Below are 20,994 nucleotides of genomic sequence, written 5' to 3' on the forward strand. Positions count from 1 at the left end.
CATATAAAGAGGCTACACAGTCAAACGCTGTGGAGTGTTAACTCATAAATGCAAATATCTGAATCACTAAATGTGCTGAGCTCTCAGAATTGCCAAAGCATTGGTCTATTATTTACTCAGAATAAATCATGTGAGCTGTCTCCTCGACCCAGGAGAATCACAGCAGCATCTCTGCCTTGTTGTTCCTGATGGTTCAAATCCGGCAAGGGTGGGACCTGCATTTCAAACAGGCACAAACTAAACCAAATACAGTGACACAGTGTTTTATACGCTCGGTGCACTTGAACAGCTCTCCCTAACCCTTTCCAAATGTATCGCTGTGAGTCATCGTCCTTGTGAGAATGATGACAAAACTGTTAAATTTCGGCAGTCTGTCCCAAGGACAGACATGTTAATGTCTGCAAGAGTGCATCTAAGTTTATTATTTATCTGTTGTTGATGACAAGATCATACAAACAGAGGATGCTACAGTTTGCCAGATTCTGGAGGGATGTGGACTTCTGTTTGGGATACTGTTTTGTGATTCATTTACTTGTTTTGTTTAAGTTGAACTAATTCTGGTGAACTCAACTTACTACAAATGGCAGTATTGTGTAACCTGTGTCCACTTGTGGACAATGCGTCAAGTTTGTGTCTATGTGACAAATGTACCAAGTCTAACATACATTCGTCTTTCAGCTCTGTTTTGGTCTACACCAAATCCTGAGAAAAATGGCTGGTTTAGCTGCTAAATGCTCCGCTATGTTCACCAGCTGGTCGCTAGTTTTGTCTGTCTGTCTTCCAACCTCTGTAACATTACACAAAGTTGTTTGATGATTAGGTTTTCAAAATTTTTTGCCCTTTTACTTTCACACAGTTTTAATAACCATCCAGTTCTACATCTAAAGACGAAATTCAGACAGAAAAAAGTTCAGCATAACAGCCTTTAAGAGCTTCTCTTTATCCAACTCACTGTGTGAGAGCATCTTGAATTGGAAACATGGAGATCATTAAAAAAGAACTAATCGTAGTGGAGTTCAGTTTGGTCACGAAGCAAGGTCGATGAGAGACTGTCAAAACTTTATTACGAGATATACTGATGTCTTTCTACATTTCTGTTCATCTTTTATCATTGCAGAGTCGCTGTCAAAGCTTTTTGTCAGGGAGGGACAGCTAACAGTAGGCTTCCATTGTTACTGGAAAAGATAGAAGACCAAACATCGCTTTACTCGGAGCAAAGAATAGATGGTTCTGTTTTGTATGTGCAGTCTGCACCCGTAACTCCATGTACCATAAATCCTCCCTGTGGGAGAACAGCAGTCAAGTGCTCCACATTACAGCAGATACAAACAGGTGACATGACACCACAAGGTGATGGTGCATGTGCAAAGATGCCCAGACATCCCCAGCATGCATCTGTATGTGCACTTGCAGCGGGAGCACAACAGCGTCACAGACCTCCTCCTCCTCCTCCTCCTCCCCTCTTTAGATTGCCCTATTTGTGAAGTGCGTCTGATTGGCTGAAGCATGCGAGCTGAGGCAGACCAGTGACTGGCCGGCAGCCAAAACTTACTGGCTGAAGTATATGTTTTATTTCAATAATTTCAGTCAGTATAATTTGATTTATTCAACACGAATAGTGAATGAAGTAAAACAGCACAGTAATACATTTGTTTTATTTAAGGCTTCTGTTCTGGTACGCTCCCTGTGCACATAACTTATTGTATTGTAGGGTATATCACTGAAACTGAGAACACGACATCTCCCAAAGCAACGCATTATCAAAGCGGACAAACATCAAACATTCAAATGTGTAGAAACTCGGCTTTGATTTCTTATTTGTGATCACTGGATGAGGCCTCACACATTCTAATATTACATGGAACTAAACTGCATATGCCATCTCCTCGCTGCATCCTGAACAGAAAACACAGATGTCTGAGGGCTTGTAGATGCGTGTGGTGAGAGACGGCGAGGACATACAGGATGTGATGAGGGTCATGTGACTGACAGAGCTACTCAAGACGTCAGTGGTTACACATCCTCTGTGGCCCTCATACGAAACCCTCACCTATTCTGACCATCTCCAACTTTATACATACTGTTAACATAACAAGTGCTGCTACTAACATCTCATTGATTCTCAGAGTGTTTGGAATAAGAATATGAAAAAAGTGAGAAACTGCCTGAATGACAAAAACCTCAAATCAGAAGGTAAAAAAGACACCTGCTTGACTCACTTTAGAGAAGTCCATCAGTGAAAGACACTCTGTCCTTTCTCTATCACACACACAGACACACACATCCAAAGTCTATTAATAATTGGATGCAAAGAACATTTATTAAAATAACTGATGTTATTAGACTAGTGTGATCTGTTTTCTAGTTCATTAATCACTCCCAAATACACAGGATGATGGTGATGGCATGCTGCTCCATTCAAAGAGCCTTGTAGAATTAATTACATGGGGCTATTCACCTTGAAATCGCTCTTCACACGATCCTCTCAGATCCAGAACATTGTATTTTATCTGCGTAAGGTTCAGGTTACTTGATATTTCCATTAAATCCTGATGCAAGAGCAAATGAAAAAAACAGCTGAAATACTGAAGTGTAACAACATCCTTCATCCAAATGATGACTCTGTAGCCGCACCATAAATTTGACAGAATACAAAATAAATTCATGCTCTTGAGGAAAAGATGTGCAACAGATTAAATGGCATCTCTCACGCTACGTGTCACTGTCCTCCACTGAGCAGTCCTAACCTTGACTTTGACTTAGGTGTCCTGAGATGTTTCCCCTGAGGACATCACCGTCTGGTTCGGGAAGGTTTCAACACATTTTTTCAATTAAGTGGCTAAAGAGCAGAAATAGCCAGATATGTACAGCAGGCAGCAGATTCTTTTCCAGTTTAAATGGACGGCTGAATTTGCTAAATGTTTGTGATTGGTGAAGTGAACAAGCACACACACACACACACACACACACACACACACACGCACGCACACGAGTCAGGCCGGTGGCTGCCTGCCAGCGAGTTTCCTGACTGAACTTCACTCAGCCTGTGATATATTTTTCATAGTGACCTATACCCATTCATACGGTCATGTTTGAACATTGACAATTCCACTGTTGTCTTTCCAACCTGTTTTTGAGATTCAGACAAGAAATACTATACAAAGAAATACCTACTGTGAAATATCTCTTTTCAGCCTCTCCTTTAAATCATTTGGAATGATTTTAGTGCAAACAATGACGCATACTTGAATTGTTGAGGCAACTGGATTAACAGGGATGAGAATCATAGTTCATATTTATCCTTAAAGCAGGTCAAACGTCCTTATTCACAAATAAATGAGATGAGGTTGAACTAACTGAAAATTAACATTAGGCATTAAGTGCTTTATAATGACTAATAACGAGCCAATGCCAATGCTACTAGTATTCATGCTAATGAGCGACTAGTCATAGTAAATATGTGTACCTTACTATAAAATTAAACATACATACACATTGTTATCCAAGTTAGACACATAACATACTATTCATTTGAAATTGTATGGTTGCTGCTTTTATTGTGGGAACCCTCATATCTGCAGTTCATGTTTTAACCTTAATTTACAGATAGATGGTTCTGTGAGTTGAGAAAATCTTCCGTCCCTACCCCAGAGCTGAAACCATTAATCAATTAGTCTTTTGACAGAAAATTAATTGGCAACTATTTTGATGAATGATTAGTCATTCCCTGGTTCGAGATTTAGTCATCAGACACTGGATAACTTTCGGTGGGAAAACGAGCGACTTGAAGAGGTCCAGCTTTTAGGGTTTATTTTCAGAGATTATGTAGACCAAATTAATAGTCAGAAAAATAATTGTCAGATGAATTAATAATTAAAATAATCACCAGTTTGCAGGTCTACCCTGCACATCTGAGGTTCTCATGAGATAAACCTCCAAACTTTGGTGAAATTAAAGAGTTAATAAGATACATCAACAGGTATGTTCTAATCAAACTCCAGCTTTCTTTTATTGTTTAGTTCAAGAGAAAAAAAAAAAACTTTTTGTGGATATTCATTTTATTGTAATTTGTATTGGTTTTTTTTTTTTTTTTTTTTTTTTTCCAAATAATAACCAGTTTACAGGGTCAGTTCATGCATAATATGCTAACGGAAACCACACAACATCTTTATATTGCTGTTAACATGTAATTTCATGTTTTGTTGGCTGAGTAGTTTTAACCACACAACACGGATTAGGAGCACAAAGCTTGATCCTCCACCTCACACAGCAAGCAAAAGCCAAGCACAAGTTAAAGCAGCTTTCTGAAAAACCATTACCACACCAAATGAAATGTATTCCAGTGCACAATGCAGGAATTCCCAAAGCCAATTTTCACAAGATGAGAACGCAAATCACACATAAAGGAAAGCTGCTGTTTACTCACACAAATTCTTAGAATGTATCATGTGCAACAAAAGGAGCTTGTGCTTAGAAAGTTTATCCAAGGCCAGCCAAAAAAAAAAAAAAAAGATCTGGCCTAATCTCAGTTCTTGGACATAGCTTCAAAGCCCTGATTTCAGATTAAAAGATTTTATCACAACATTTTTTGAAACCCTGACTCACTCAAGCTCAGAGGAAATCTTAATTGAAAATATCTTTGAAGCATGAAGAGATTATTTCTAGACAACAATTAAGGAAAAGTTCAAGGGTAAACATGTTTTTAAGAGTTGGTCTAGGTTCAGCTTTTGATGGCTGGGGTGGGTGGAAGCGTACATCATGTCTTCATCATCGTGACCGCATTTAGACCCCATAAACAGACGTTACCCAAAAGACAAATAATAATAATGTTGTTTGAAGTTCCTGCTCTCATATCAATCTCTTTCTGTCACTCTGTAGTAATTACAGTGTGATTACAGCCTCAGTCTGCAAACCTTCCCCTTTGAACATAAATAACTTTCCAGGATGAAAGTAGGGCTATGAAAGAATGTTTCCCCTCACTGATTTACTTCAACTTTTATAGCCTCCCTGGGGAATTGTGGACAGTGACCTCCAGTGATCCACCTGTGTTCAAGAAAATTCTCATAGCTATTTATTCCCTGAAGACCTTGGAGTCTTCTTGCCTTGATAACGGTTCTGCAGAAGTAATCAGGCAGACAAAGAAGCACCGGACAAGGACACATCTCAGTATTTAAGAGTAGATATTATCATCTACAAGCACAAACCCAACCAGCCATATTTTATCACCATTTAGATCATTTCCTTTGCTGTTGCTACAGAAATTCTGGCACAGTGTAGACTGACCGACAGCTTCAATCAGCCCCTCTTCATAGCCTTTGTACTCTTTCCATCTCCTGAAGTGTTATAATCAGACTTGGCTGCACCGTCAAATGTGCCATCATCATTTCAGAGTTTGAATATGCGATGATGGCTTGGATAAGCTTAGCTGGGAAGATGTCAGGGATGTTCAGCTGGAGGATTTGTAGGAGGAAAGAGGCTTGTAATTTCCAGCACCAATTTCCTGTGTCTCAGTAGGAACTCGAGAATAACCTTCGTGTTGGAGCACACTTCAGGGCCGATGGAAAGCTCTCAAAGCTTCATCAAGAACTCCAAACACCAAATTGTCTTTGTGGACCTCTGAACTACGGTGTGCACATAAGTGTGGCCAGTTCAAAGCTTCAGTCCATCCCTGCTGATGCTGTTAGACCAATAATATTTCAGCCTCAACACAGAAGTGATTTGCCATGAAAATCCTTGTCCTTTGTGAGGAGTCTATTTATTATCTTGTTAATTATGATGCATAACCTCAAATGAATTATCTGTGTCCTCAAATTGAGTAAAAATAAGTGTTCACTTATTATAACAATAGGAACTGAAGTCACAGGTTGAGGCTCGCTGGATCAGTCAGGAGAAGCAACCATGCAAACCAGCTAATTACTGAACTAATTCCTTTAAGGTTATCCTTTTCTTTCCGTTTTGTCCTTGTCCCTTCGTCTCTTTCTGACACAGTTTTCAGACATCATTGAACGATGTGTCAACGCTCTTTTCTGGACGGCTTTGGCAGCTTGAGGATGCTTTACTGTTAACAATTATCTGAGATCCTGGAGAGGCTGAAATGTATGCAGACTAATACAACTACAATAAATCCGACATTCATGAAGGATATAATTAATTTGTGTTGAATCTGCTTCAGAGAGCTGTTGATTCAACTGTTGATCATTTTGGAGGATGTAGTTTGTGACTCTGTTGAACTGTATTGCATTATACAGAGACATGTTTGCATTATTTACCTCTACCTCTAGTTAGGATTTTTTGCAGGACTGTTGTATTAGACAGCATTCCTTTTAGCTAGGTGTAAATAATAAAGTGGCAGCTGAGAATATTTTTCCAGAGCAGAGCACAGTTTAGAGCAGCACTTAGATTAAAATAAAGAGATGTTCAAATTGGACTAAGAAATATTGACTGTATCACATTTCAGTTCGTGAGCTGACCTCATTATAGTGGGTTTAGTGGGCTATAGGGTCAGAATTAAGATTTGTGCCTAATCAAGAGAGAAGGGGCAGGCAAGTTAAGTAATTTGAGAGCATGGGTTATTAATTAAAGGCCAAAGATATTTTTTTTAAGGTTACAGATTACTGGAGGTCTCAAATATCACAGTTCTGGTACCTGCCAGGCTGGTTTAGTGCTTGTCTTCACCTGAAAATGTGAACTACCAACAATTGTTCCATCATCCCAAAACCGCGGTAATATCCCCTGGAGCATAGATCAAACAAGTTCCAGCTGCCTCAGGGAAGGTCAACTTCAGGGTCTTTGTAGGGAAATATGTCCATGTCTACACCAAGGTTGCCATCTATCAATCTGCCTACATCACCACATGGCTTAATGCTATTAAAATCTAAGTTATTCCACATACTGTAGCCTGGATACAGGAAATGCTTGGAATCACCAACTGCATAACTATTGAGCCCACGATTACACAGCACCATCTGCACTCACTTGGGCATGTCATCAGGACGCCCGCAGGACCCGCTGCCTTGTGGGATCCTGCATGGCTAAATTACAGCATGAGCATTGGTCAGCAGGAAGGCAAAAGCAGCAGTTCAAAGCTGAGCTCATGGCTCCACTAAAGATGTGAACCTGTGGACGCTGCTGACCGTAACAACTGGCAGCAGAGATGAAGTAGAAAAAGAGGAAAAGTAGGTGACAGCAAAAACGACACAGATGAAATGTACTCAGCCTGCTCTCAGATTGCTCTGTGCAGCCATCAAAGAGCTCGCTGTTAGAGACGAGTTGTTCCGAGCTTCGCTGGACGGCCAGAAAAGTTTGTGTGTGAAGGAGAGATGGAGTGGACAGGTTCTTTACTGAACCCTCCACCGCGTACAAGTACCACCAAGAGTTTTCTAATTACAGTCTCAATGAATGATATAGAATAACTTCAGGAATAAGACAAAATCTAAAGCCTCCATTATAAATTCAGTAATATTTCACAGTCAATTAATGATTATCACTGCATTCCTCAGATGCTTTAATTTGTATTTGGTTAACATCACTTGCTCACAAGAGAGCAAAATTTGTCTGCAATATCTTATCATGAATTGAACCTATTCCATGAACAATGAAGTAGCTGGAGCTGAGAATTAATTATGCATGCGATAAAACAGAATGCACTAATTGAAAATCTTTACCTCTTCAGCATAGGCGTCACAAAGTTTGTGTCCCGAGAGGAGTTTAGTCTTCAAGCTCTTGTTCTGAAAAAGAGAAAGAAAGAAGTGACGACATTGGTGTCTGCCCTGTGTTCTGGACTCCATGTTCCCGGAAAATTTCTGCTGCTTTATAAAAACTACTATTGACTCAGTGGGCGTCAGTTTCTCCAGCAGGACATTTGGCTGTTGAGGAGCTCTGACAGCAAGCGCTTGGTTGCCTCTCGATTTCAGAGTAGACTGAGGAGCAGTCAGGAGTGCCGTGTCTGAGGATCTGAAAGTGCACTCGGGCTCACGGGCATCTTAAAGGTCAGAAATGTAAGTCACGGCCAGACCCCCACTGAACTTTAAACGTGATCAGTAAAGCCTTGAAATCACTGACTGGCAGCCAGTGGAGAGACGCCAAAGTGGAGGTCATAGGGTCTCGTTGTTTGGTGGCAGCTAAGACCCTCGCTGCCATTTTCTAAACAATTTGGAGGCCTGAGGGTGATTTTTGACTCAGAGAGCAATGCAGTGTTTTACGTTAATTTACATGAGATGTGTTAAAGGCATTAATGATCATCTCCAGATTACAAGACAATGTAAAATATTTTAGACTTTCAGGAGAACGGCACTGCTCTCTTTATCTGATGCCATATATGAAAACCAGTAATAAAAGCTCTTCTTTCTTTTGTAAATGTCTTATTTTATTAATCTGAGTCTTGCCCAAACCCAAATACCACTATCTGAAGTACAGCTCTCTTCTCTCAGAGGAAAGGTCAAAGGTAACACAAAGGTTTCTGACCACAGGCTGGAGCACAAGGCCACAGCACCAAGATCTTTCTCTCGAAATTGAGTTTGAATAAAATCCACTGCTGTGTATTTAGATGGAAGTCAGCAAATCACAGAGGCAAGAGGAAGCGTGTAAAGACACAAGAGAATGGGACCTGGAGGTAATAAGAGCATTTGGAGGGAAGGAATTTCCACTTTTTAATTGACAATGATCTGTTAGTAAAATCGGTCCAAAGCCAACTCATCGCTTAACCCAAAGCACCCATCCAGATCTCAAGATGAGCCATTAAAGCAGCACGATCAGCCATGACGAAAGCCTCTCTAAGGCCTGAGAGAACTAAAACCGCACAGTCTCCAGAGCTTAGAGAGGGCCAATCGAGGCAGATCTGTCTCTGCTGTGATTTAAAACTAGATCGGCTGTTGCACCGCAATAACATTTCCGAGACTGAGAAAATGATTCAGTAAAAGCAGCAGAAAAGAACACACTCCTTCGTACAACATATGTAAAAAGTGATCCACGTGATGTATGAGGCTTTTTGGTTGTGTGTGTGTTTCTATGTGGCAGCCTGGGAGACCACAGCTTGTTCCACTTCTGTTTAATCTACGGAAACAAATGCAATTAGATGCAACTTCATCATAGCAAGCAGAGGAGATTTATTAACCCTTTTCCTTGGCTCAACAACACATTTAAAATTCTTAACGAGTTTATCAATGAGCTAATTACCTGCAGCCGAAACCCATCCAGCAGAACTCAAGGAGAAATGAATAGAGGTGAATATTCATTCACCGGCTTTGATTCAAGAAAACTGAACTCTAACAGAAGCCGCTGCCCTGCAGACGACGTCGGTCCCTCGCTCTTCTTATGCAGCACATACAGGATGCTCTGCTACATGCAGCAGCCATTCCTTTACCACACTTGCTTTACATGTGAACGAATTACAGTGTGTGAGCTTAGACTGCCATCTAACAGACTTTGAAACAGCTTGATGGCGGATGCCAGGAGGGTGGTCCTGAGCATCGCCAAGACTGGAGAGTTGCTAGGCTTCACAAAGGCAGTAATCTCCTAACTGTACAAAGAGTGGACCAGAAAACCTCATCACACTGCTTGCTATGTGGGAGGCAGCCTTGGGAAGATCCACATGGGAGATGACGGGCGGCTCGGGCTATAAACTGTTCATCGCTACAGCAAAGTACGACATGAACATGAAACAATTGTCAGCCAGTTCTGGAACAACACAATGCACTTGATTAAAATGACAAATCTCAAATAGACCAAGGGAATTCAAATATCATCTATTATGTTTTTATCATGCCCAGAATTAGGAAAAATATTGAATTTGAACCGTCAACTAAAATTTGAGACGGCTAAAACAACAATAGAAGATGAACAATACGATCTCATATCTTTTGGGAGTGCGGAGGATGTTTTAAAAATAAATCTGCAATAAGCTTTTTCACTGTTCTCATTAGTCAAAACTAAAAGAAAAGCAGATCAGAACAACACAGATTGGGGAATACTAATACAGGCTGACAGCTCGCTCCTTTTTTAGCAGATTATTCTTTATTGAACCACATTCAGACACCGTTGGCAAGTTTGTTTGTCTGTCTGTCTGTCTGTCTGTCTGTCTGTCTGTCTGTCTGTCTGACTGCCTGCCTGTCTGTCGGTCTGCCCTTCAGAATCAGCCCCAGTCTCCATTTTTTTGGCTCCAGGACAAATCTGGGACTTGCATTCATCCCCATGCATCACTCCTAGTGGTAGATATTTTTGAAAATACGATCTTGCCATGAGCAATTATGGCTTATAGATGGCACATTAAATTAATTTAGGGGGAGATAACACATTTGGCTATTATGTTGCTGTGCTCTGATGATAGATTTGCTGCTAGATGTTGGAGACAGCTCAATGTTATTAGGCGATGAGGTGGCTGTGAACCACAGGGATAGTGTGGATGCAGAAGGAGAGGGGGAATGTGCATCCACCAGCTGGCCCTTGACATCTACTTATAAATGATGTGGCCACCTCCACAATTCTGACTCGTGGCTCATACTGAATGCATTGATAATTTCATGCTTGATGACAATCATTCACAGCACAGCTCCATCTGCATATAGTTACTCTGATGAATTTGGCTTATTTTGTAGCCATGCTAGCAGCTTGGCTTCTGGGATGTTGGTCTGACTGAACTATCTCTACAACTATTGGATGGACTACCATGAAGATTAGGGTCACATTTAGGGTCCCCAAATCAATCCTACTGACTTAGGAGACCCAACTTCTCCTCTTGTGCCACAATGAGGTTATGTTTGACGTGAAATGTAAAACTAAGACAGTGAAGGTGGTTAACTTTCTAACTGCTAAACATTAGTATGTTAGCATGCTGACTTTAGCGTACAGCCTCACAGAGCCACCAGCATGGCTGTAGACTCTTCTTTCCAGTTAATCAGTGTGTACAAAAGTCAAATTGGTCAAATCATCACCAAGCAGAGTTTGTACTCAGGAATCATTTTTAATTATATGACGTGCTGGTCCAGGCTGGCCATGAAATGTGCCACGTTATTACTCAAAACCATAGCGCCAGGGCATTATTAGCAGCTGATCAGGCCAGTTTTCTGCAGTCAAACTCGAGGCTGTAGTGCACTTTGTTGGGAAAGACCAACCACGTCTGCTTTACATAATTATTGGTTGATTAAAAAGAACCTGAACCTTGAACACGTTACTGAAAAAGGTTCAGGTTTACACTGCAATTTGGCTGGCAGGAAAAAGCGACAGTCAATTCAAAAATGGCAGTTTCTCACATACGGAACACTGTGGCCTCTCTCTTCCTTTCAATTCACTCCTCACTCCCACACACACCTGTACAGTGTATTGTGTACAACACATATAGTACATGCACGCTGAGCAGAGGTAATGAGCTGGGATGGCAGTTGTTTTGTGATTCAGTGAGGCAAAACTGGCTGAGAATCAATTCCTCACAGTTGCACCTCCTCTCACCTGCAGAAGGACCACCATTCAAGGACGTGCAAAACTGGCAGCTGTCATATAATGTGACGTAGCTTAGCCCCAGGACGTACTCACAGTGAAAATAAGATCCTCTAGAGCTTATATGTCACAGCGCATTATGCAAAATGTGATACAGGCAGCCACATATTGTAATGTGTTATTCCTGCAGCACTATCTGTCTGCAGACCTGAAAATAAAGGAACACTTTGCTCATATTTCCCATTTAGAAAAATGCAACAGCATGCACACAAGTTGTACAAAATCTACGTCTCAATCTGTCACAGGGCCTTTATCACTGATCTGTGTCTATCATTGAGTCCCACGTTGACTACAAACCACAGTAAGGAGTGATGGACCGCTGGTATCTTTTGGTTATGTGATGATTTCAAATGCAAAATCATATTACGTTGTCAGGGTTGAAGAGGTAACATTATATTAAATAAAATATGCTAAAAAAAATGAAACATTCAGTCATATACAGTAATATAGGTAATCACTTACCATCTAAAGGACCTCAGCACTCATAAATATCTCTCTGCCTCAACTCACCAGAGTTATTTTCACACATTATGAAGTGCTGATATGTCGACAGCCCTCCAGTGTTGATATTTACTGTCCATCTAGGTCAACTGTCACACTGCTCGACACATCAGTGCTGGATCCTTTTAGCCCTACTGTGAAGTGTCAGAAACTAGCTCGTGGGACAGCAAATTTAAAAATTTAATTCTGGTCAAGTTTCCCACAAATTAACTCTGCCATATCATGTGTGTCTTAAACTTCATCTTCCACTGTTTAACTGAACGGATCAACCCCCTCGCATGCAGCCCCGTTCCCTCAGTGAGTGGAAATACACCGTCAAGTGCAATGCAGTTAGAGTTGACATTTTTATTTCCAACAAGTAGAGTCACACTCGCCATGGCGGCACGTTGCCTGACACCACGAGCGAGGGGCTATTGTCACAACATATTTCAGCTGGAAAGGTCAATAAGCTTCAATGTGCTGACAGAGAAAACAAAACGACGAGATGTCTCTGTTGCATCACTGCTTAATAGCGTACACGTCCTCATTGTGAAAATATGACTTCATTGCTCATGTCGGTTAAAGGCCACAATGAACTGTGTCACGAACCCAAACCGAGCCACCGTTTCCTGTGGAGGTCAGCGAAAGCCACAGATAACAAACTTCAGTCTGAATAAAAGCTTGTTGAGTGGACGCTGTGCCTGACATGCATCATTGGAAACTACTCTGCTACTGTCTTTGGTGTACATCCATATTAACATTATGATGGTATATGTGTTGTGAGACCTTGAGAGTCCCACACAGAAACATCAGTGAGCCATAACTTTCTTCATTGTTTTGCAGTGGAGGGACTGATGTTTGATAATAATCTGACATAAAAAGCTTATTTTGTGCTGACTAGACTTCATTATAGATGGACCTTGAGAGACTTGGTGAGCCACTGGGCCCAACAAAGTGGAATGATAGCATTATGGATTAATTAAAGTGTTTTGATTTTAAGTTACCAACAAAGCCCTTTGTTGTGCATGCTTATTCATGTGTCCCATGTGATTGTGGTTGATCCCATGACATAATTTTCATAATTATGAGCTGGAAAATATTCAGTTGTTTGAGTGTAGAAATTAATTTAGGCACCAGAGCCTGTTGAGCAGCAGCTCTTCAAAGCAGCTTTTTTCATGTCAGAGCGCTGCACGCTGTTTGTTTAGATGAAAAGTCACGAGGTCATCCATAGTAAAACCACCAACAGTACAGAAGAAACTGCTTGACTGGAGAAAATCCCTTGTCCCTTTAAAAAAACAGAAATAATTTAGAAAATATCTGCGGCTCAACGTTTCACTCTGTGAGTTTTGACAAGATCTCTGTTAAATGGGCGTCCAAAAAAAGGGCTGCTGATCAAGCAGAATGGACTTAAGAGGAGAAACAGAAACTTGGCTTGTCGCTCTGTGTCAGCTCAGCTATAAAACTCTTAAAACTTAATAAAAAATTAACATTAAATAATCCTCGCGGGATCTTATTTTCCCCATGTCCCCATTTTTTCAGACCATTAAAAAATTGTTATTTATGAATAGAAATTTTACCCGTTTTTATCTCTTATTCAACTGATTTTTGGCCCTCCTTTTATGCTGAAAAATTAATTTATATAATAAAATAAAAAAACACTCCGGGATCTGTCTATTTGACAGCCTGTGTCGTATATTAATGAACAGATTCCACACATAACATAATCAATTACAATCTCTGTCAGCGCAGTCCAACAGGCTTGTCTGCTTTCTCAAAAGCAAGAAAAAATAAGAAACTCACATTGCGAGAAAATCGTGGCAGAGCTCACCCAAGTTCTGCAGTCATGTAGCTGTCGAACACATCCAATATAAATTACTCGCATTAGAAAAGCAAACGTTCACTGTGGGTAAGCTATTAAATATGACATACCCCCAGACATCTTACAAGGCATTTGGCAGCTTGAGCTGAACACATCTTGGCAGTTTAAGGACTCTTGAGGTCAAAGGGGGGATTATGCATAAGTGAAAAGATTGCTTCTCCCACTGTTTCATTGTTCTGACACATAATCATATGTATGCAGTATGTACACTGTGCATTGGGAACAGGGTGGTCTAGTGGTTGTAACATTTCCCCATACCTATTAACCCACTCAATTTGCCTTTGAGCAAGATACCGAGTCCCTTATGCTCTTATGTGATAAACCTGAGAGGGCGTTATTGCCAACAAAGTATTGCAAAATCAAAAATAGCTGTAGCGTATTGTCCTCCAGCTGCTCTGCCTCAGCTCCAGTTTCCAATGGATAGCTTCACTTAATGCTGAAGTAACCGCTAGCCCTGCTAACTGTAGCTGCCGTTAGCTAGTGGGACTCTTAAGTAATTTTAGCTGGCCTGCTATATCTTTTGTTGTACTGGCTCAACGTTTGGCTGCGTTAGAAAAGTTGTCGACTCGCTTGTTTGTGATCATAAGTGATATAACCTTGAGTAACGCAGATGTACAGGTGTCTGTTTATATCACAGTGGTGTTTAAGTGAATGGCAGTTTGAAACTGGGGGCCCCAAAATGCTCGAGCCACCTGAACTGCAACTGAAAATAAGTACAAAACTGAAGAGACCGGGAGCCAAAGTGAATATCAAATATTTAAAGTACTTAATTTGGTTATGCTCCTCAAACTATTTAGTTTCAACTTTTAATCATTAAATTAATTTGGTTTAGTCTTTGAAGTTGACATGTCAAGTATGAAGGGCTGTTCAGACGTTAGGTTAATGTGATGTTCACCACTGAATGTGCAGCTAAATCACTGAATTTATCTCTCCACAGGGCAGTGGGGGAGCGGAATAAGGTACAACTACTACAGTCCACATTTCAGGCACTTGTACTTGAGTAGTTTGGTTTTGTCATACGACTATATACTTCTACAATTCAGCTGCAGTTATGAGTTATTTTGATGGATGAAACCACCCAACAGCAGCTACATTCAATTAGTTTACTACATTACTGCATTGATAATAATAATCCAATAATAAATATAATCTACAGGGGTCAATTTTAATTATGAGTTCTTTTACTTTTATTACTTAATATACTGTTAGCCAGTAATACTCACATGATTTCCTTTGGTGCCACACTAATGCTGGACTTTTGCTTGTAATTTTTATACTGCAGTATTGCTTTTTATTTTTTACTTAAAAGATCTGAATACCTCCTCTGCCACTGCCGTAGGCTGAACTTTATTGACTGTAACAGCATGCACTTTATGCTTAAGCATAAAGCATGAATAGAGTAAGTGAGAGAAGTTTATCAGTCTTTTTAAGAACTTTTTATATGTACTTATTGTCACTGCAGACGCACCACTGTCTTCACATCATACATGCGATTTTGATTAGTTGGAAATATTGTCCACATCCTCATCTGACCCGACCACATGCGTCAGTTCAGTGTTTCTTTATAGATATTGCCTCTCCCATTCCTCATCAAATAGCTCTTGAGTAGTTGTGTAAGATGCTTGACAAGGCTTCAGGCTATTAGAAGAAAAGAGATAAGATGAACTCTATTGATCCTCGCGGGGGAATTGGGAAGGCTTGGCATTTCAAAGAAGAGTTGAAATATTCCATGTGAAGCAGCCTGAATTACTATCAGCATAATAATAGAGCTGCAGCCTGTCTGTGCACTAACCCACCCACCTGAACACTAATTATTTCTGGTCATTTAATTCATTGTCATCCTTGTATTTGTTCAAGCTGAATCAAAAACGGCAGAACAATCTGATAAATCAGATGGAAATGATGACAGTGAAGCCTCGAATGCTGACAGTGAATTATCTGAGAGATTAATTGAAGCACTGCAACTGTAAAATATGAAGAATGCATAGACGAACTGATATTTCTTCAAATTGAATCATTCAAACCTTGATATAGACGACAAGCCCAAAACATTGCTATCCGCTCTCTGAATTGAAGTGTTGAGGTGGAACAAAGAGCTCTAATAGTCTGAAGTGATGATGGTTATTCTGTGCCCACTGGACGTTATGTTCACAGTTGCTCTCAGTCAGCCTCAATTACAACATCTTGAATTTCTCCCACTAAGGTTTCAGAGATGCAGTAAGAAAAAGTTAACAAAAAGAATACTGATATGAGACGACTCTGATGACAATGACGATGATTATTCCTAAAATACCCGGCCATGATTACACAATGGTTAAGTCTGAAGTGATAGTTTGGCTGAATTACCCTCAAGCCACTGAATGATAAACTGCTCCCGATGAGACAAAGCATCTACTAAATCAAGATAAATGGTTAAAAATCCCAGACGCTAACTGTTGCTAAAAGACATGACACACACCGTGGTCAAAGCTGAGCATTCAGTTCACCACACTTCCTGTGTTGCTGTATGATGAATTTTGTCCAGTATGAGGCTAATTATGAAGGGGCCTGTGCCCCTATGTTGCCTGAAAAAAGGCCCAATTACAAATCAGCATTTGGAGCCATTTAGGACATTTAGGAACAACTGATTTATTGATTTGAGCATTTGTACAGCTGTTTAAAACTATTCTAACAATCAGTAATCTGTGGATGAGAGCACTAATTATGCTCCATGGTGTTAAAAATAACGTGTCCTGATACCACCAGCAACTTTCTGTTCAGTTTGTTCCATTAAAAGAAAAATTGGATGAAGAACTGCAACATCTGGCGCTGCGACGTTAACTGTGCTTTATAATGGCCTTTCTCCCGTGGATTATAAAGTGCATATTGTACAGTAAGAGGGTGCAGTACTTTCTGAACACTGAATAACAGTCCAATATGTTTGCTTACAATGATGTCAGAGTGCATCACATGAAAAGTAAGCTAATTTAATGTACTAAGCAGCGAGGCACTAACTGTTGTTTCCAGGAGATATGACAACAATATCTGCAGCTGTACTCACCATGTTAATTATACTGCATTTCATTGAGAACTGGAACATGGAGGAAATCCATGATCAAGGTCAACAGCAACTGGCAACAGTAACTCGGTCTGCTGTTTGGTGCTAAGGATATCGTGCTGTGGGCTTTTAGAACTGGTACGACAGAAAACAACTCTATGAGACCAATTTTCAACTCAGTGTTTAGCTCTCTGGTCTGCAACTCCACTGTTTTAGTCCACTGTCACGGCTTTAAAGGAGCTCCAGATTCAGGTGATAATATGTCTGAAAGTGGTCTTTGCTGCCTAAATGTCTGTTTCTATCAAATTATTAATAGTAGCACAAATGTGTAGATTTGGTTGTAAAGTAAGCAAATTCAAAGCTGACCAGGAAGACAGGCCTCCTGAATTTACAGCATGCTACCAAACCTACTAACAGTTTTCATGGAGCTCTAACAATTGTCCAAGAGAGGAAGAAAGTGGAAAAAAACAAGGTCATATTATTAGACGACCTCTGTCTTCTCAGGTAATTTACTTTATACATTACAGACATGGTGGGTTTGCAAAGGATTAGATCAATCTTGCTAGAAAGGAGCGTGGCTAATATTTTATCACCCATATCTCCCTGGAATATTAATCTGGTCCGATTGGGGCTTCAGCCTGAGTACACTAGAGAGTGCAAACAAAACACTGCGATGATTATCTGCCAGTTTTATCATTTACAAAGTTGTGAAAAGTCACATTCAGCTAAAACTTTTACTCAAAGCAGATTGGAAACTGAACTTATTCTGTGGTGAAAAATACTGACGGGAGAAGAGCCATTACTGAATTACGCTTGAATTACTCAGGAAAGTAAGCATTTCTATGTTACATCCACACTTATCAGGCAGCTTCTCAATTTGGTAAGATAACATTCCCTCCATAAGCATGTGGGTTAGAATAGGTGTGCGACGTCACACAATCTGCGTGCTTGAACGCCTCTTTATCTTTTGCAATTGTGCTTTTTTGCAGAGTTTGACTCTTTCTTCTCCTTTAATGTCGGATTCAGCAGGAGTAGAGCTTCTTAAAAGTAAGATTACACTCTTAATTATGTATGTATTTATATGGGATTATCATCAGAAGAATCATTTTTTCAGTCAGACAGAGTGGATTAAAAATAAATTATACATACATACATATACAATCCAATTACAGGACCTTCTTAGATAAACTTTGCCATCAGAATAATGATTTAGGAATAATACTTGTAATGCTTTCCAAGAAACTCTTTGTTTTTCTGAAATAAGGCTCCATTTTTCTGGTCTCCAACTATTCTCTGATGTCTTGACACTGACATTTTGAAATTGAATGTCCTGTGTACCCACAGAGTTTGTTAAAACAACCTCTGGCTACAATAAATAAAAAAAACATAAAATGTTATTTTCTGAGCATCTCAAAGAAATGTCTGCAGTTGCAGCCTTCATCAGTCTTGAAGCACTTGGATGTATTTCTGTAAAAAAAATAGACCATCCACTTTATAGTGTCACAGCTGAATACCACAGAAAACTGGTCACTTGTCTGGAAGCTGAGGGCAAGAAATCAATATCCATGGCAGGCTGTGAGGAATAAAGCAACACTGCTAAGTGACAGCATGACAGCAGCCTTCTGAACACATGCGGCCTGTCTTTACCTCTCTCCAACAAGTTTCTATCATTTGAGTTCAGCACCACTATCCATGAAACCACACAGAGTGAAAATCTAGTATTAAGTGCAAAACAATGTGGAGTGACACAAATTTAATCCCACTTCTAGAACAAATTCTAAGACTTATGCATAAATGTAGGGAGTTGCCAGCAGGTGGCTGAGTTACCCAGACAGACATCCCACACACTGCAAATGAGGAAGTATGATTTTTCACTTCAAGTTGGCGCAAAGCTCAGAGAGAAGTATCTCCTTGATGGGGGGGCAGGGAGGGGACTTTGTGGCTGATTGTGACTGTGGAGCTGAGAGTCGATATAATTCAGAGTTTTCTGATGGCTTGTAAAATGCAGTATAACAGTCTATGTAAGTCTGGATCATCAAAGCCCTCGCTAAATCACGCTGTAAAGCAACATAGTGGCTCAGTCAGACTTCCTGCTGTGTAAATAAGGACATCTGACTACACATCTCAGCAAGCACTGAACTGCTGAATTGCTGGTCAAAGATGCTGAGGTTAGAGCTGGACTGAATTTCAAAGTGTGGGTCTGTAGAGGTCTAGGCTGCGCGTGACAGTCATTTCTCATTTCAGCAGCATTCTAATGGCTATATTTCAACACGTACTTAGGACCTACTTTACACAGATATATAATCAGTTGACTATATTAAATGTAACTTAGTCGCAGAAGTGGGAGTGAATCACATGTATTCAAGCCTCTAGTTACTGTCTGTAGTTAATGTCTGCTAAAAGTCAAACAGTCACCACTGCTCAGGTGAAGCAAGCGACAAGCCAAGTCATACAGTGTCCACAATTCTTTGTCATGAAAGGTTGAGGTTTATTTCCAACATAAAAGAAAACTGTTGAGGCACGATTACACCCTATAAATCTTACTGACAGTTGACATTTTGTCGCAATCTTAATGTTAGCTTTCTAGCTAATGTCTGACCAGCCAATAGGTTAGCTAAAAAGACACATTCACATCCCTTTCTTTGTAGGTTCTGTAGCGATGAATCATTGGTTTTTGATCTGCAGACTTTGCATACTGCTGTTCTCTTCTTATACCGTCATCAAAAACATAATCCTTAAAACCAACGTTTTTTGGATTTTTGGACTAGCTCCCTCCATGGTAGCTGCCTCGTGCATTGGCCTCTGCTGGTCTCAGTCCAGCCAAGTCTTAATTCTTGAAGTCAAAGTCGAGTTTTTTTTAGCAGTGTTTATCAGTGTCATGTCGAGTCATGTGACCTGGGTGGCCCACATCTGTCTAGATGTCTAAAAGAATTAGTCTATCAACCAAATCTGGCCCAATTTTAGTCCTCACTAGGTATCCATTGCCCAGCTAATCAAAAACCTCAAAGTTGCTGTGATCAGGGTACAGCTGCATTTATTTTTAGTTCCGGCAGTCTTAATGTGAATTGTACAGCTGCACAGAAAAGGAGTGGCACTATCTTTCATCGAAGAACTCTGTCTCTGTAGGCTTTAGGATATGTAAGGCTGTGACAATTAATGTTCACTGCTACTGCCATAGACGGGAACAGAAAAAGGAGTTTGTTTCCTCCTCATTGTCACATATGAAGCTGCTAAATGTGGAGATACGTTGGACATAACAATTCTTGATAAAACATAGCACCCCTCAGCTGTGCGACAACAGATCAGAGACTCGTTTCTTATATTGTTAGAAAATAGGTTACGGTTTCAAACTAATTGGACAATCCCAGGTTAGAAGAATCATACATGGGGATTCTTAAGTGAGACATATTAGCTGTAAATAAAAGAAGATTGCTGTATTGGCTATATCACAGACGGTAACTGAAATTTGTCTTTTTTGCATATTACAGCAACGTTGGGAGGAAACGCAGATTTAATAGAAGCCGCCCTCTGGCTCCCAGAAGAAACACGCCCTCCTCTTAGTATGAGACAATGAACCAACACAGTCTGCTTTCAGGTCTACCTGCCACTCCAGATTTTATTACAGACAAGCTATGGTAGAATTACCGCACCTCAAGATTTGAATATTCCCTAAATAGCCTTTTTTCGTTTCACAATGTTAGATTTGCTCACTGCGTTCATGTACAAACTCACTGTTCATGGAGGACCCTGTGTTTAGGTCTCACACAGGGATTTAATAAGGCTTTACTATATTTGCCAATTCTGTAGCTCTGGGTTATCAGTTCTAATTTAAAAAGAAAAAAAACACAGCACAACAAAATTGAATGGGGAATTGTTCACGAAGTTACCCACGCTGACGTCATCTCTTGCATAAGCAGCGCTGCTGATTATGAATCAACCAGCAACAATGCCAGAAACGTCTCAGCACAGCAGCCTCTGAGATTGATGTTTGCAGCCTAACCCACATCACAAAAACACTCTGTTTCTAATCCGCTGCAGGTATTATCCATACTGCTCATGGCATCTAAATCCCATAGACTTTCACTTTAAACCCTGTCACTGCAGAACT

At 40.3% G+C, this 20,994-nt stretch overlaps 1 protein-coding gene across 1 annotated transcript in view; it reads right to left on the reverse strand.

Moving 5' to 3' along the window:
- The window catches only part of luzp2 (leucine zipper protein 2), a 137,621-nt gene that overhangs the window by 23,088 nt on the left and 93,539 nt on the right, over positions 1 to 20,994 (reverse strand). The window contains exon 6 of the mRNA XM_076733460.1: positions 7,665 to 7,727. Coding sequence (XP_076589575.1) covers positions 7,665 to 7,727 — 63 coding nt within the window. The remainder of the gene's footprint in view (positions 1 to 7,664; positions 7,728 to 20,994) is intronic.

The sequence above is a fragment of the Chaetodon auriga genome, chromosome 1 (assembly GCF_051107435.1).
Source record: "Chaetodon auriga isolate fChaAug3 chromosome 1, fChaAug3.hap1, whole genome shotgun sequence".
In the NCBI taxonomy this organism is placed as follows: Eukaryota; Metazoa; Chordata; class Actinopteri; order Chaetodontiformes; family Chaetodontidae; genus Chaetodon; species Chaetodon auriga.